General features: G+C 41.7%; 1 protein-coding gene across 1 annotated transcript in view; it reads right to left on the reverse strand.

Annotated features, from left to right (window-relative positions):
- The window catches only part of GXYLT2 (glucoside xylosyltransferase 2), an 82,131-nt gene that overhangs the window by 16,529 nt on the left and 48,046 nt on the right, over nt 1-17,556 (reverse strand). Inside the window, exons 4-5 of the mRNA XM_070776323.1 lie at nt 3,117-3,368; nt 1,896-2,019 (exon numbers count right to left, since the gene is read on the reverse strand). Coding sequence (XP_070632424.1) covers nt 1,896-2,019; nt 3,117-3,368 — 376 coding nt within the window. The remainder of the gene's footprint in view (nt 1-1,895; nt 2,020-3,116; nt 3,369-17,556) is intronic.

Consider the following 17,556-nt stretch of genomic DNA (forward strand, 5'->3'; position numbering starts at 1 on the left):
TTATTTCCATTATTATTACATCAACTCCACCTGAGAACATCAGGCATTAGATCCTAGAGACTGGGGACCCCTGAAATACAGGACAAAATAATGCAGGAGAGAGACACATTTGGGGAAAACTGCACAGCTCTTTAGACACCCCCCCTCAACTAGGGGACCTTCCCCTCCCCCTAAAGGCATGGGGCTGGAGTTGGAAAGGCCTGGGCTTGTACCCCTGCTCTGGCATTCATTAGCTTACGCCACAAATTATTTAACTCTCTTTCATTTGGTACCTTTGTCTGTAAAATGGGGGTTCTATCATAGTTCCTATGAAAATCAAATAAGAAAATGCTCAGAACAACACCTGACACGCAGTAAATAATCAACATCAGTCGTTATTCCTTAGCTTCAGGCTCCTGGCCAACATGCTGCCAACATCTGCTTCCTCCCCCCCAGGAATTTGGAAGTGGGATGAAGTTAGTCTTTCCTTGTGGCTGGACCTGGAGTGTGAAACTGTGGTACTGTGCTATGAGCACAGAATGAGAACCTTCGAAGAGAGGAATGCACAGCCTCAGTGGGAGAAGGGAAGTCCTGCCTGGGCTGCTCAGCCTTTTCCCTTGCCTGTTTCAGGTCTTCCTGCTCTAGGTTTCTACAGAACACCAGTTTGCTTATTAAAAAAAGTATCCTTTGTGTTTAGACTAACTCCAGGGGCCTTTTATTTGTAGCCAAGAGTCCTACTCACTATAACTAGACCTAGAAAAAAAAAGATGGAATCTGCTTAAGAAGAAAAAGGAGGAGGGGCTGACTTTAAAGTCCCTGTTGCCATCAGAGTGAAATGGATTAAAACACACCACAAACCAACAGCCAACACACCCCCTTCATCACAAGAGTTACTATCGGGAATCTTTCCCAGAAATGAAGTCCATTATGTATCAACCTGCTTTTCCTCTTTTCCAGGATTTGCTCCTTTTTGATTCAAAGACATATGAGATTAGGCTTTATTTCAGAATTTTATAAAAAACCAAATACAGGTACATACAGAGACAGAAGTCTTAGAAAACAGGAGCCTCTATTTCAGGATTTTTTTTTTTGTTTTTTGGTCACATCGCATGGCTTATGGGACCTTAGTTTCCGAATGGGGATCAAACCCTGGTTCAGGGTGGTGAAAGCCCAAGTCTTAACCACTGGACCACCAGGAAATTCTCTATTTCAAGATTTTTAAAGACCAAGAAGAGTCCTAAGTAGGTTATGGTGAGAAGTGATTTTTTTTCCCCAGAGATCTTTCTCAAAGAGAAAACATGGTTTCGATTTCAATCACATTAAGTAAGAGTGTAGTAAAGATGAAAGAAAAGAAGGAAATGTTCAGCTTTAGGCGTCAATATAAAAACACAGACCAGAAACTTACATCCCCCTTCCTTCCCCAAGTCCACCAAATCACTGACTTGAAAAATTTCTTTGCTCCAGGTGGAAAGAAAGAGGGATATGTATTCTTGGTCCCTCTTCTACATTGTTTTAACCCTGAACAAGTCCCTTCACTGTCAGCATCCCAAGAATCAAGTCTCTTCAATCTAGCAATTGTTCAGGCTATGGAGGGCCTTGCGCTTAGATTATAATGTTTTCATTTAGGTCTGTGCCACTTACTTATTTTGCCTGTACTTCTTCAAAGCATGGCATGGAAAAACCCAAAAGATATTTTTGAAAAATGGAGCCCAGTGTTGGAGGTTTCAACATTTGACCTTTTGTGTTGGCAGCGAGAGGACGGCCCACGTGAGACCCCAAGGGCGGATGAAAAGGCCCCCTTTGCAGGGGACACAGGCACAATTCAGGCTCCGCCAACACAGCCCAGGCTGGAATGTGTTCTGTGGGGTGAGGTGGGCGAACTCTTCCATGAACCACATTCTCAAAAGAGAACCTACCTGGGTTGAAGTAAAAAATAATATTTAATAAGTCCTGGTCTCCCCATGTGATGGCATTCTTGTACTTCTGGTAGAGAGGGTACAACATGTCCTCCCAAGCCAAGCCTGTTGAAATCATGCTGTTCTGGAAAAGACAAAACCATCACAGTGGCTACGGTATGGCAAATACATCTGATCTGCTGAGTATCGGTGTACAGGGACGAGTTCTGCCCTGTACTCTCTGCCCCCCAGAGTGAAAATGACATCAACAGAGGAAGCGTCCTGCTGGCCTCAAGGCATAGGACAAAGCAGAATTAGGACTGGAGACTGCAGGCGTACACACGGATGGCAGACGGACCCGGAACTAGAAGCAGGCCTATGGCTTCTCAGAAAAGCAGGCCCTGGATCAAACCCTTCTTTGTTACACTGAATTCTTGCCTCTGAAGTGAAGGAACAAAATACAGATACCATAATTAAGGTATCTTAAGGAAAAATACCTTTTCCTTATCTCACAACAATTATTTATTTTTAAGACAAAAGCAACGTACTCACACTAAATATTCAGACAGCATACAAAGATGTAAAAAGTAAAGATATTTTTCCTTCTGCTTCCTACAATTCCCATTCCCACTTTGTCTAGATGGAGCCACAATTAATGGCCAGTTTCTTAGGTATTCTTCTGGAAATTTCTAAGGCATAAAAGGAATCACACCCTATGGTACCATGTTTTGTTGCATTTAAATTTTTTCACTTAATGTTTTTTTAGAAATCTTGCTTATCTTACTTATAGATTTGACCTAATCCTTTTTAGTAGGAGGATAATTCTTTTTGACTTGTTCTCTATTGATGTTCACTTAGGTTCTTCCAGTTCTTTGCCAAGATAAAAGCTGAGGCCTTCTTCATTTATCTCTGTACATTTGTGTAAATTTATCCCTAGGGTAATTCCAAGAAGTTCTCCAAAGTTTTGGAAGGCTGAGATACACACAGGGTTTAAAGATGGAATTCAGAAATGCAACATAATGTTCCCGAATAGTAACTCTGTTGAAGAGCTTTAAATTCCATAATCACCTGGGATTTTCCTAAACCAACAAATATTCTGTAACTTTCCAAATGCCTTTCTCTTCCCTGGCTTTTTCTACAAGCCATTTACTTCTAAAGTCAATACACTGACACTCCAGGAACATCACGCTGAAAAGACAAAGCCTTGATGTTTAAAAAAGGAAATATAAACTACTTTCTTACCTTGAACTGGGCACTTCTTATCCGAGTTAAATTCATTAGCATGACTCCTGAGTTAACCCCCGCGGAGCCATAGAAAGGATGCCGGGCAAAGCGGCTGTACCAGCCAATCTTGGGGATTTCATGCTCGGGGGCCATGGCTGCAAGCTGCGTGGAATTAAATTGCCTCAGAAGCTTCCAGATGTCATCAACAGGTCTCAGAAAGAGAACATCGGTGTCCACGTAGAGAAGGGAGTCCACGTCCCTTAAAATTACCTTTGTATGTATTGGGTGAGGAGGGAAAACATGACAAGTCAGAAACAAAGGAAGTGGCCCGAGAGGTCAACATTGACACAGATTTCATTGATGAACGCTAATCCTACAAAGGGTATCACTCTTAGCTCCCATTCCTTTCTTCTCCTTGGACTTCAGGGAGAAGTGTCAATCAAAGTGTAGACGCTCAAAGAAAGATCAATCTTGAACCGGATTGGTGCAGTTCCAGGACCCTTAACTATATTTGGTAAGGGTTAAACTTCCCAGGGAGTGAAAATATCAGCAAATGACTACTTTCTTCTTCTTCTTCCATCCTCCAGTAAGGCCATCTGTCTTTCTCTTTTAGCTTTTTCTTGGAAAATCTAGGGCAGGCATTAGAACACTTGAAGCTGGACAACTAGGCTAGTTCATGCCAGGCTTTAGGGTAAATCCTCTGTCTCTGGATCCATTTCTTCCACTGTTGGTGGGTATGGCTCTGCATCTTTTTGAAATGATATTTTCAACTAAGGTTTAGACTTGGGAATAGGCAAAGCAAGTCATTGGCCAGCTTTGTCTGCAGGGACTGGCAAATGCTTTTCTCTACATGGCTAGGGAATAATATTTTAGGCTCTGTTGCAGCTTCTCAACTCTGTTGTAGGATAAAAGCAGCCATGGACAATATATAAACAAATGGGCATGGGTGATTCCAGTAATACTTTACTTGGGAACACTTAAATTCAAATTACATATAATCTTTAGATGTCACAAAACCTTCTTCTTATGTCTTTTGTCAACCATTTGAAACATAAAAGACGTTCTTGACTCAAGGGCTCTGGTTTGTCCACCTCTGTTGTAGATCATTCAAGTCAGCCACCTTAAGTAAATAAGTTCTCCTTTGCTAAATGCTTATTTGCTTACCAGAATTGTGCCCTGGGGTCTGAGACTTCAGAGCCATTGTTATTATAGTAATGGGGTTATTTACCTTGTTTTGTTATTGTCCCGCCAAATTTAGAGGTAGCTTAACCAAAGAAGGATCATCATCCTAAAACCCTAACAACACTTGTTATGGCCTGAAAGAGTCTTTCTAAAATGCATATGTTGAAGCTCTAACACTCAATGTGATGGTATTTAGAGATGGGGGTCTTTGGGAGGTAATTACAGTTACTTGAGGTCCTGAGGGTAGAACCTTCAAGATGGGATGTGTGTGTGCGTGCTCAATCATGCCACCAGGCTTCTCTATGGGATTCTCCAGGCAAGAATACTGGAGTGGGTTGCCATTTCCTTCTCCAGCAAGACAGGATCCGTGTCCTCATTAAAAGAGACGTCAGACAGCTTGTGTCTCTCTCTTGCTCACTTGCTCTTGCACTCAATCTCACTCTCGCTTGCTCTCTTTCTGCCATGTGAGAACATAGTGAGAAGGGCAGCAGTCTGCATGCCAGAGAGAGGGTTCTCACCCTGATCTCAGACTTCCAGCTTCTAGAACTATAAGAAAATACATTTCTGTGGTTCAAGTCACCTAGTTATGGTATTTTGTTGGCAAGTTAAGACATTCCACTGAGATCCTAATATTTAAAATTGATGAACATGGGCACCATATGACACAGCCATCATAGAGATTTCAGTTTTGAATAATTTTAAAACTTACATGATTAGTTGTAACATTTATCTTTCCTTCCTCATGTAGTAGAGGAATAGAATTTACATGTCAATAAAATGAAATAAAAAACAATGATCATCTACCATGTCACAACAGATTATCCAAATTAAAAAAATAACATGTAACCTTGTTAAATACTTTGTAAATACATTAATCATTGCTGAGAATTCCAGCACTTATCCCAGGAAAAGTTCTGTTAGTAACAATACTGCTGCTGCTGCTGCTGCTGCTAAGTCGCTTGAGTCGTGTCTGACTCTGTGTGACCCCATAGACGGCAGCTCACCAGGCTCCCCCGTCCCTGGGATTCTCCAGGCAAGAACACTGAAGTGGGTTGCCATTTCCTTCTCCAATGCATGAAAGTGAAAAGTCAAAGTGAAGTCACTCAGTCGTGTCCGACTCTTAGCGACCCCATGGACTGCAGCCCACCAGGCTCCTCCATCCATGGGATTTTCCAGGCAAGAGTACTGGAGTGGGGTGCCATTAAATTATAGAATTTAAAAAAAAACTGAACTGAGATATTCAGTGATAGATATACAAGAGATTTTAAAGACATATTAAGGACATTAAAAAGCATGTCAAACATCTCATTATGATTTTATAATGATTATAGGTTGAAATGATAAAATTTTGGATATACTGAATTAAAATGTTATTAAAATTAGTTTCATGTTTTTTTCTTTTTCAACATAAATACTACCGACTGAAAAATTACATAGCTGTGCAGATACAATTTCCTTTTACACTACAAATGGTAGCAGAGCACAAACAATGTCTCCAGTCTTCTTGCTTTCTTTTTATTTTGTATTGGGGTATAGCCAGTTAACAACGCTGTGACCGTTGCAGGTGAACATCAAAGGGACTCAGCCATACATGTACATGTCTCCATTCCTCCTCAAACTCTCCACCCACCCAGGCTGCCACATGACATTGTTGCTTGCCTTTTTATTAACCAAAACAATACATGTAGGAGGGCTTTCCATTCAGTACACAGAGATTTTATCTACTTATTTTTATGTATAGCGTTCTATTGTGTGGATCTACCATAATTTTTTTAATCATCTAAATAGAACATTTAGATTCTTCTCAAGCTTTTGTTATCATAAACAAGGTCACAATGAAAAAAAAAAACCCTCATCTTAATTCAAGTGTACAACACTTTGGTGGGCTCTTTTGGGTATACAGATCATATTTCAAAATAGACATCTAAAAGTAGACTAATGATACATCTCAGGGACAGCACAGCGGATAGTCCTTAGGAATCTTGACTCTGGCTTTCCTGAGTTCAAATCCTGGCATCATGAGCCCTGTGGCTCTGGATGAATTCCTTGGTTTTTCCAGGCCCCAGTTCCCCATCTGTAAAAAGCAGAAAGCAAGACCTCTACCACTACCACCCCTGTCCCCGGATTGTCACAATCATCCAGTGAGTAAAAGACACAAGGAACTTGGTACACAGTAAGTACTCAATAAATAGCCACATAGCCTGGATGGAAGGCAGTTCGGGGGGAGAATGCATACATGTATATGCATGGCTGAGTCCCTTCACCGTTCACCAGAAATTATCTTGTTAACAATCAATTATACCCCAATACAAAATAAAAACTCAATAAATAAATAAATAGCCACACTGCTACTATAAGAAGTCTCTGTGCTTTTTCTCTGAAAATGTTGACTTAAAAAAAAAACTCGCAACCTAAAAGTTGAGAGTTATGTTTTATTCGGCAGAAATTTCTAGGACTGAAGCCCAGGAGGTAGCATCTCAAGTAGCCCTGAGAGAACTACTTCAGAGAAGGTGGGAGGATGCAACGGGGCGGGGGCGGGTGAGGGTGGGGTGGGCAGGAAGGAACCAGGTTATACAGAAGTTTGCAACAAAGGCCATGCGGTTTGAATATCAAAAGAATTTTTGTGATTTAAAGAAAACCAAGTATCTCAAGTTAAGGAATTTAGCGCTTTTCTATGTATGCTGCTGCTGCTGCTGCTACTAAGTTGCTTCAGTCGCGTCCAACTCTGTGTGACCCCATGGACTGAAGCCTACCAGGCTTCTCCGTCCATGGGATTCTCTAGGCATAGGAAGATGCAAGAGTCTGGCTCACTGAAATCATTCCTTTCATATGCATCTCAGTTATCTGGGGCCAGTATCCTGAGTTTTTCCCATTCTGAGATCCTCAGTGCTCACCTTAGGGAGTGGTTGCAACCTGAGGGTTGCCTAATCTCTCAGGTACTCTCCTTCCTGAATGCCCATGCTGCTGCTGCTGCTGCTAAGTTGCTTCAGTCATGTCCGACTCTGTGTGACCCCATAGATGGCAGCCCATCAGGCTCCTCCATCCCTGGGATTCTCCAGGCAAGAACACTGGAGTGGGTTGCCATTTCCTTCTCCAATGCATGAAAGTGAAAAGTGAAAGTGAAGTCTCTCAGTCGTGTCTGACTCCTAGTGACCCCATGGACTGTGGCCCACCAGGCTCCTCCGTCCATGGGATTTTCCAGGCAAGAGTACTGGAGTGGGGTGCCATTGCCTTCTCCTCCTGAATGCCCATAGAGCTCAGAAACTCACATTTGGAGGGCTGGAATGGCTGATGACTCTGACATCCTTGCTTACTGATATGGCAGGAAATATTCCATTTCTCAAAAACTTCAAATGTAGTTAGTTACCATTTGCATCAGTGGCCATAGTACTTCAAAGCATGTGTTGACCGTAAAGTGTTTTTTATACAGGCAAAGTCTAGTAGAGAAAAAAATGGAAGTTTTTGAACCTTTCTAATAGAATCCACTTATTACTTTGACTGAAAATAAGAGCACAAAGGTCTCTTTACTATTTATCTGAGAAAAAAAAAACAAAAACAAAACAGGAGAAAAACCCAACTCCTTCTATAACACTGTGTCTCCTGAGGCTAATTCTGCAGCAATTATTGGTGGTATTAATTTGAAGAGGATCACTGTGGCCACGTTTTAATGGTCAGAGGAATACGAAAGGGTATAAAATCAGCCATTCTAATTCTCTTATGGAAATTAGCACTAGAAATGAGGCCTTTGGTTTCTAAGAGAAGGGCAAAAAGAGGCATAGGCACAGACAATAGCTATTTGTATACAAAGCTGCTCTGGTTCCATTCATCATCCCAACCTGGGCAGCTGCCTCGGGGAACCCTGCTGGCTCTCTGTGCTAACTAAGGATCAAAGGCTGGCTATGGGCAGCAAGATTATCAGGGGCCACTGGCTCTCATTCAAGTTCATTATTTGCTCCAACCTTACTCTGACTTTGACAGCACAACTCTGTGGCAGGAAGTTTTGGCTTTGAAATCTAATTACTTGTGTTCAGATTCTGTTTCTACTACTAACTGTGGTCTTGGGCAAGCTGGTTTGAGCCTTCTAAGCCTTATTTTCCTTATCTTGTAGGTGGGATCAGTCACTCACTTTAGAGTGTTGTTGGGATGATTAAATGAGATAATGCATGTGAAGCCCCTGGCACACACACAATGCGGACTTAAATGCTGTGTGATAGTCTTACTGTCTCACTCTCAGGAGGGCTAGTTCCTTGACTCACAGCCCAGTAACTGGCTGCCATAGTGGTAGCAGTAGCAGCAGTAGCAGTAGTAGTAAAAGAATGAGGCATATTATCTGTTCTCAAGGAAGTTTAGTTGGGAAGGCAGATAAAGCAAAGAAAGATGTGCTAATGGTAGGTGTAGCACAGAAGCACAAATAAGGTCCCCCTAAACCAGTTTGGAGTGAAAACAGGGAAGGCTTACCAGATGAAGTGACATCTAAGCCAAGAAATTAGTAGTGAAGAACAGGGCAAAGAGTGTTAAATAGAACAGCATGTGAAAAGACCCAGTAACCAGGAGAGAACAACACATAGGCAAGTTGGCTGATGGGCCTGAAGCTTAAAGCAGGAGAGCCAGGAGCCAGGGGTGGGGAGAGATTAGGCTGGTCAAGTGGGCAGGGGCCTGATCAGGGCCTACGCAGACAAATTTGAACTTGACCCTGAGAGCAATGGGGAGATGTGAAATAATTTGAACCAAGGCAATGGCACCCCACTCTAGTACTCTTGCCTGGAAAATCCCATGGACAGAGGAGCCCAGTAGGCTGCAGTCCATGGAGTCGCTAAGAGTCAGACACGACTGAGTGACTTCACTTTCACTTTTCACTTTCATGCATTGGAGAAGGAAATGGCAACCCACTCCAGTGTTCTTGCCTGGAGAACCCCAGGGACGGGGGAGCCTGGTGGGCTGCCGTCTATGGGGTTGCACAGAGTCAGACACGACTCAAGCGACTTAGCAGCAGCAGCAGCAGCAGCAGCTTCCTCTCCTACCCTCATCGTTCACATCCAATCCTCAGCAACTCTCATGCACTCTTCCTCCAAAATACACCTGAATTTGCCCATCTCTCTTTCTTTCCGCTGCCTCACCCTCAGTCCAAGGCACCATTATAGCTCTCCTAGAATTCTGGAAAGGTCCATTCACTGGCATTCCTCCTCCAATCTATTCCTAACAGAGTAGCCAGAACAATTTTTTAAACTCCAGTGTCATTTCTTCTTGGACCCATGGGTTATCTACAAGGCGGGGGGGGTGCTGATTTCCAAATATTTGGGATTTTCCAGGTACCTTTTTACTGTTTGTTTCTAATTTAACTTCCTTATACTCAGGGAGCATACTCTGCATGATTTCAATCCTGTCCCTTTCACTGAGACTTGTTTTATGGCCCAGCATTTGGTGAATGCTGAATGTTTATCCTGCAGTTGTTGGGTGGAGCATTCTATAAATTCTATAGCTACTGATTAGGTCAGCTGGTTGATAGTGTTGTCAAGGATTTCTAGGTCCTAACTGATTTTCTGTTTACTTATTTTAACCACAGGAGCTCTACGGAGTTCTATCTTCAGACACAAAGAGAGGAGAAATATGAAATTACTGCAAGTTCATTTACGTCAACAGATATGATCTGGGGGCCATTGTTAATTTTCACACTAACAAACAATTACCAAAAACAAAGAGTGCTGAAGTCTCCCACACTAACTGTGGATTTGTGTAGTTCTCCATTTCTCTAAGCATGGTTTTGCTTTCTACAGCTAGAAGCTCTGTTATTAGGCTTTTAGGTGCATACTCATTTAGAGTGGAAGTGAAAGTATAGAGTGAAAAAGTTGGCTTAAAGCTTAACATTCAGAAAACGAAGATCATGGCATCCGGTCCCACCACTTCATGGGAAATAGATGGGGAAACAGTGGAAACAGTGTCAGACTTTATTTTTCTGGGCTCCAAAATCACAACAGATGGTGACTGCAGCCATGAAATTAAAAGACGCTTACTCCTTGGAAGGAAACTTATGACCAACCTAGACAGCATATTGAAAAGCAGAGAGATTACTTTGCCAACAAAGGTTCGTCTAGTCAAGGCTATGGTTTTTCCTGTGGTCATGTATGGATGTGAGAGTTGGACTGTGAAGAAGGCTGAGCACCGAAGAATTGATGCTTTTGAACTGTGGTGTTGGAGAAGACTCTTGAGAGTCCCTTGGACTGCAAGGAGATCCAACCAGTCCATTCTGAAGGAGATCAGCCCTGGGATTTCTTTGGAAGGAATGATGCTAAAGCTGAAACTGCAGTACTTTGGCCACCTCATGCGAAGAGCAGACTCATTGGAAAAGACTCTGATGCTGGGAGGGATTGGGGGCAGGAGCAGAAGGGGACGACAGAGGATGAGATGGCTGGATGGCATCACTGACTCAATGGACGTGAGTCTGAGTGAACTCCGGCAGTTGGTGATGGCAGGGAGGCCTGGCGTGCTGTGATTCATGGGGTCGCAAAGAGTCGGACACGACTGAGCGACTGATCTGATCTGATCTGATGCTCCTGATGGATTGAGCCTCATATCATTATGAAAGATCCAGAGGGCTTTTTAAAAAACATATTAGATGATACCACTTTCATCTTTAAACCTCTTCAAGAGTTTTCACTGCACTTTCGTTACTCATGAACCATGGTCCCTAAAAGATAGACATACTCTGACCCTACGGGGCACCGAGTTCTTATCAGTGGTGATCTTTCACCTCCTAGCACAACTCTGGCTTTAAGACCTTCAGCTTTTCATTATGGCTCAATTACTGTCAAAGTCAACACAGGGTAGGGAGCAAAACAGACTTAATAGGAAGCCAAAAACTTCCACTTCTCTTCCTGCCTATATATAGTCAGAGTTTCCACTGTCAGAGACACACTTACACCTTTGCTTAGTTAGAAACTAACACATAAGTCCCCCATGTTCAAAAAGAAAACATAAAGTAGAAACTATCCCATTTAACAAAGGAATTATCTTTTGGAAAAGGATTTTTTTGTTTTTTGGTTTGTTGTGCTTTGTTTGTTTTTGGCCGTGCAGCATGGCTTGTGCGATCTTAGATCCCTTATGAGGGATGGAACCTGGGCCACAGAGCCCTAACCACTGGACAGCCAAGGAATTCCCAGGAATCATCTTTTGATCTCTCTAATGATCTCTCTCACTTTATTCCCTAAATTCAAAGCACCCAAGGTGAAGGAGATAAGGTGCTCAAATCTGCTGAAAAACAGTGCATCTATAGTTTATGAAATACATGTGCAGCTCTGATGCTTTAGTTAGTTTCAAGGTTTGTGAGCTCTTGTTTTAGACAATTGCCTAAAGTATCAAAACTGTGATTAGTGTGAAATTAATGATGCCCCCAAATCATATCTGTTGATATAAATCAGTTAACAGTAACTTCACATTTCTCTCCCTTTCCTTGGCTCTCGAGATTAAGCTCTAGGGAGCATCTGTGATTTAGGATAAATGTCATCCCAAGCCTGTGAGCAAAGTGCTACCAACAGATTGCCACATGTGAGGCAGAGCTTTCCACTTACCATTTTTGAATGCCCAGCTCCAACTCAGCCTGCAGGTATAAGCTCAGGTGTGGCCTCCTCAGAAATGCTTACCCAAGAGCCTCCTTCCTCTTGCTTTCCAGCCTCTCCATCACCCCACTATACTACCTCTGTCCACAACCAAATTATTTTCTCATCTGTTGCTTGCCTTCCCCAATTAGAATAGAAGTTCCATGAGGGCAGGGACCTTCTAGGTCTAGTGAACTTCTAAAGTTTGTGGGCCTAGTGTAATGCCTAGTAGACATATTAGGCAGCAATAAATATTTACCCAAAGTAATGACTTCAATCACTGAGCTGTCTCAAAACCATTGTAACTTTAAATATCCTTCAAGGCTGATTGCAGAAAAAAGGAGAGGTCCTGAGAAATGAGAAGGTCTGCGAATAGCTGAAGAATAAAAGAACCACGTTCCTGAAGAGAAAACCAACACAACACCTACTGTGCTGAATATCATTCTTTTGCTGGTGTGGTCCAGTGTATCACCCTCCAAGTCTCTGTTAATGGGGCAGCTAAGTTGCTAAATATGTATAATATCCCATTTCCTTACCGCTCCAGGATTTTAAAAAGACCCTAAGAACTGAAGGAATCAAAAGGGAGCTGAAGGAGGCTAAATGGAGCAGGAAACTATGGTTCTTGCCCCCTGTGACCTCTGCCTGCCTTCTGTCTGTGAAAAGAGTTTAGCTAAAGAATAAGTTTAATCCGAGAAGTGAGAAAATGCAGAAACAAAGGAAAACAGTCCGATGAGATGAAATAATCGTTTCGTCATTAGGCATAATGAAGGATCTTTAGTTCCTTCTCAAGGCCTATAGATAATATTTTGAGCTATATCCTGTGAGCTGTCTTCCAGACACTGAAACCTCCACCAGGTGGGAGAAGTTAACTACATGATGACCAGACCGTAGCCACAACATCCGCTGCCACAGTTCTTAGAGATGGCCTCAAGGAAATGGGAACAGACCGGAAAACTAAAGATAAACTGTACTTCAAACAATCAAGGTGATACTGGTCAGACCACTGATCACCAATTTCATAATGACTGTCAGACCAGACTGTGCAGTTTCTGCACGCCCCCCTCTCTCTGTCTATAAAAGCCTCCCCCTCCCCCCAGCCCACCATTGCTGGCATCCAAAATAAAGCAAACTTTCCTATTGGCTTTTGAGTGGCCAACTGTGGGACTCCCCATTGCTGGTTACAAAGGGAAAGGGCAGAACAGAAGCAAAAGCAAAAAAAAGCCATGTAGATTTCAGCAGAACTGAATTCCAAAGGGGGGATCTTCGGTAAATGATGTTAGTGATAATTAGGATAGGGTTAAAGAGAGTTAAAGGAGAAGATGGAAACAGAAGAGAGGAAAAGACATCTCAAGAAGCAAAAAAGAAACACATCTTTGTGTTGGAAGACATCTACATTTATAAAAAACAGAGACTTGAATATAATTAAAATAGCAACGATTCATTTGTACAGTCTACAAGTCACAGTCTCCATATACAACGTTAGATCATGACTAAACGGATGATGGTCTCCATGGAAACACAGAAGAAGAGCAGACATTGTTTAACTCTGGGAAGATGAAAAAGTTCTGGAGATGGTGATGGTTTGCACAATGTACTGAATGCCACAGACCTGTACCTTAAAAATGGTTAGTTAAAACATTTTACATTAAATGTACCTTGCTGTGTGCTTAGTTGCCCAGTTGTGTCTGCTTCTTTGTGACCCCATGGACTGTAGCCCGCCAGGCTCCTCTATCCATGGGATTCTCCAGGCAAGAATAGTGGAGTAGGTTGCCATTTCCTTCTCCAGGGTTCTTCCTGACCTGGGGATTGAACCGGAGTCTCTCACGTCTCCTGCATTGGCAGGCAGATTCTTTACCACTAGTGCTACCTGGGAAGGGGTTAGATTCTGGGACAAATGTTTACAGTCCCCAAGCCCTTCTCATTCTACAAAAAGATAAACTGGATAGAAGAGGATTTCCGGGGCTATTTGGACTTTTTCCTCTGGAACCAAAATTCCTGTTTCCAAATAAAAATCAGAACAAAAAGAAAATTTTACATTTCAATACATATATGCAACTTGATCAAAATTAATTCCTTTTTCTTCCACCATTCTATCATATCCTTTTTCAAAAAACTTACACGGACCTATCTTGAAGCTATTACAGAGAAAATAAATTTGGGTGAAACGGAGAAAGACAGGTAATGACAAAGATGTCCATTGATGGCTGGGTAACCTCTGAGAGATCCTCTAGTAAATAGAGGTGGAAATCTAAGAGAAGAATTTATGATTTGGAATAATGCTGAAAAGTTAAGAAGTGAACTCATTCAGAATGCAAATGGCCCTGAAAAACCATGCTGAGGGGTTGTCCCGACTTGATCCTATAAGACAACAGGAACTCTGGGCTGAGAATCCACATGAGAATATCATTCAAAAACTAAAAAATCTAGGAGTGGCATGCAGGAGGAAAGGGACACTGATGGCAGGGAGACAAGTAAATAGATCAGTACAATCATCATTTTCTCTATTATAATTGCAGCATTTATTGTTTGTTTTAATGTAAATACACCCAGAACCAGAATACCTGGTCAGAAAGAGGCAAGCAACTTCTGTGATCCTCTGTAATTCTGGCATGTCTGTATATCCTTGCAAATGTGAATAAAAAGTTTCCATACATTATGAAAATTATTTTTTTCTATTTCTTACTGGTTTGCCATTTTAAAAACTGAGTAAATTATACAAACTCATGCTTGTATGTTATAAAAGTATGGACAATTCAGCAATCCACAGAATAAGAAATTCAAATAGTTCTTTTTCTGCCTCTCCCCAGCATCCCATCACTCCATGCTCTTATACCCTTTCTTCTTTTTTAGAATTAACTAACCATAACAGTTCAGTGAACTTCACCCCACCTCAGGCAGTTTCTACATATTTAAATATATATACAAAAATAACCTTTTCAGGGTTTTCCTGGCGGCTCAGTATAAAGAATCCACCTGCAATGCAGGAGACGCAGAAGACTTGGGTTTGATTCCTGGATCAGGAAGATTCCTGGAGGTGGGCATGGCAACACACTCCAGTATTGTTGCCTGGAGAATCCTCTGGACAGAAGACCCTGGTGGGCTACAGTCTATAGTGTGGCAAAGAGTCAGACACGACTGAAGCAACTGAGCACGCATGCACATGACCTTTTCAAGGCCAGGAATTCAGATCTCAGCCCAACTGCGACCTCCTCAGACAGCCCCACTCCCCAACATTCCTAAAATGCTTTAATTTTTTCTCATTATTCTTATTACTATCTGAAATTAGTTTGGGTTTTGTAAGTATTGTTGAATGAATGCTTTTATATATGATGCACATAGTTTTGGAGTTTTCAGAATTAAAGTAGGGTTGATTTACAACGTTGCGTCTTACTGGTGTACAACACAGAGTGATTCAAATACATATATACACACACAGTCTTTTTGATGTTCTTTCCCATTATAGTTTATTATAAGACATTGAGCACAGTTCCTGTGCTGGAGAGTAGGACCTTGTTGCTTATCTACTTTGCATACAGTAGTTTGTATCTGCTAATCTCAACCTCCTAATTTATCCCTTCCCACCTCTTTCCCTTTTGATAACTAACCATATGTGTGTTTCCTATGTCTGTCTGTTTTGTAAATCATTTCATTTGTATCGTATTTTAGATTTCACATATAAGAGACACCATATGATATTCGTCTTTCTCTGACTTGCTTCATGTAGTATGATAATCTCTAGGTCTATCCATGTTGCTGTAAATGGCATTGTTTCATTCTTTTTTACGACTGAGTAATATTCCATTATATATATGTACCATATCCTCATCCACTCATTTGTCAATGGACACTAAAGTTGTTTCCATGTCTTGGCTCTTGTAAATAGTGCTGCTATGAACATCAGGGTGCATGCATTTTTTCAGATTAGAATTTTCTCCATATATATTCCCAGGAGTCAGATTGCTGGATCTTATGGCAACTCTGCTTTTAGTTTTTTAAGGAACCTCTATCCTGTTTTTCACAGTGGCTGCACTAATTTATATTTCCACCAACACATACTTTGTAATTATCTACTTTGAGATATTTCCCCTTAGTTTTAGATGTGCAGAGAGCAAAGAACTTTCTGTTTGATGCTATATGTTCTCAAATATCCTTTATACTGTTAAAATAGTTTAAGATAGGGGAGAGAATTATGAACACTTGGAAAGTATCATTCCTCTATAGTGCTCTTTTGTCCTGTTTCATTGCAAATCTGTACAAAAATAAATATCCACTCGATTAAATAGTGATTCACCACTTACACTGTTTTGAGATTTTAAAAGAGGATCACTAAACTGCTAGCTTAAAATGCACAGGAGATCAGCTGGGTGCTCTGTGATGACTTAGATGGGTGTGATGGTGGGTGGGGGGTGTGGAAGGTAGGTCCAAGAGGGAAGGGATATGTGTATAGGATACACTTCCCTGTACAGGAGACACTAACACAACATTGTAAAGCAACTGTACTCCAAGGGGGAAAAAAAAAAGAAAGCATTATAATGCCCTCATTCTGAAAAAAACAAAAACAAACAAACAAACAAAAACAATAACTTATGTACCAAAGAGGTCATTGTGCTTGTCTGAAAGTGACAAAAATGTTTTAAAGGTGTCATGCCAATAAATAAATAAAGCGTACAGGAGAAAATTAAAGTATAGCAATTTTTATTTTTGCTTCTGTTGTGCCCTCTTGTGGAATGACATATAACTTGCATATTCATTTTTGTGAAGTTTTAACAAAGAGCAGATTGTATCCGTGTCCTTGCTACATTTACACATGTTCCTGTTAGGTAGTTAGAAAAAGGAGTCCAAGCTGGTGTCTGGAAGAATCACATAGAAGGCAAACAAAAGAAAAAGCCCAAGAAAGAGGAAGTCAAGAACCAGAGTGAGAAGTGTATGTCTATTTGCATTCCCTTCCCTGATTGGTGGCTGGTACAAGCCCTATTTAGCATAACGCTAGACCAATCAGGCTCCAGGGGGAGGTGACAGAAAGTATGAAAGAGGAAAGCTAACAGAGATGGAGGCCACTCTTTTGGGATCAGCCTGTTTCCTTTGGGGTCAGCCCAGTCTCATGTCTCAAGGGTGTACTATATGCTGCCTGTTTAACAAAATTCTGCCTGCTTGAGCTGTAGCTAGTCTGTTGTTTCACATCATTGCTACAAGGAGATAAGAATTGAAGGAGAGAAATAAACTGACTTGATGTTCCCATCAATGAAGTAGACTCTTCCAATCAGTGTAATCTTTGATCTCCATACAAACAAGATTCAGACTGCCTCTGAGTTGAGCAAATCAAAGATGGCTTTGTTCAGGATGGTTCTCCTAAAATTCTGACTTGTCAAGCTTGTGTTTGGTCTTCGATTTCATCATCTCAGCTGTGGGGCCAACTGTTCTAACCGCATGCAGGCCGTGCTGCACAGGCCTTGCATTCCTGAAGGTGTCTGGTTTCTCTGGCGTGCTCCGAGATACTGGCTCTCTCAGCTCTTTCATCTGCTCCCATCATCCCTTTGGCTTGCTTCCTCTTCTTACCAGGTGTTGCAATCCCAGCCAGCAAGTACTTACTATCTTCTCTTGCTCGCTGCAGACATCCTGTTAGCCATGGCAACTGTCCTTTAAAGCAGAGTCCAGTTTCTGAGTCAGATGGTGCCTTCTTTGAG

This window comes from Bos indicus, chromosome 22, assembly GCF_029378745.1.
Source record: "Bos indicus isolate NIAB-ARS_2022 breed Sahiwal x Tharparkar chromosome 22, NIAB-ARS_B.indTharparkar_mat_pri_1.0, whole genome shotgun sequence".
Lineage (NCBI taxonomy): Eukaryota > Metazoa > Chordata > Mammalia > Artiodactyla > Bovidae > Bos > Bos indicus.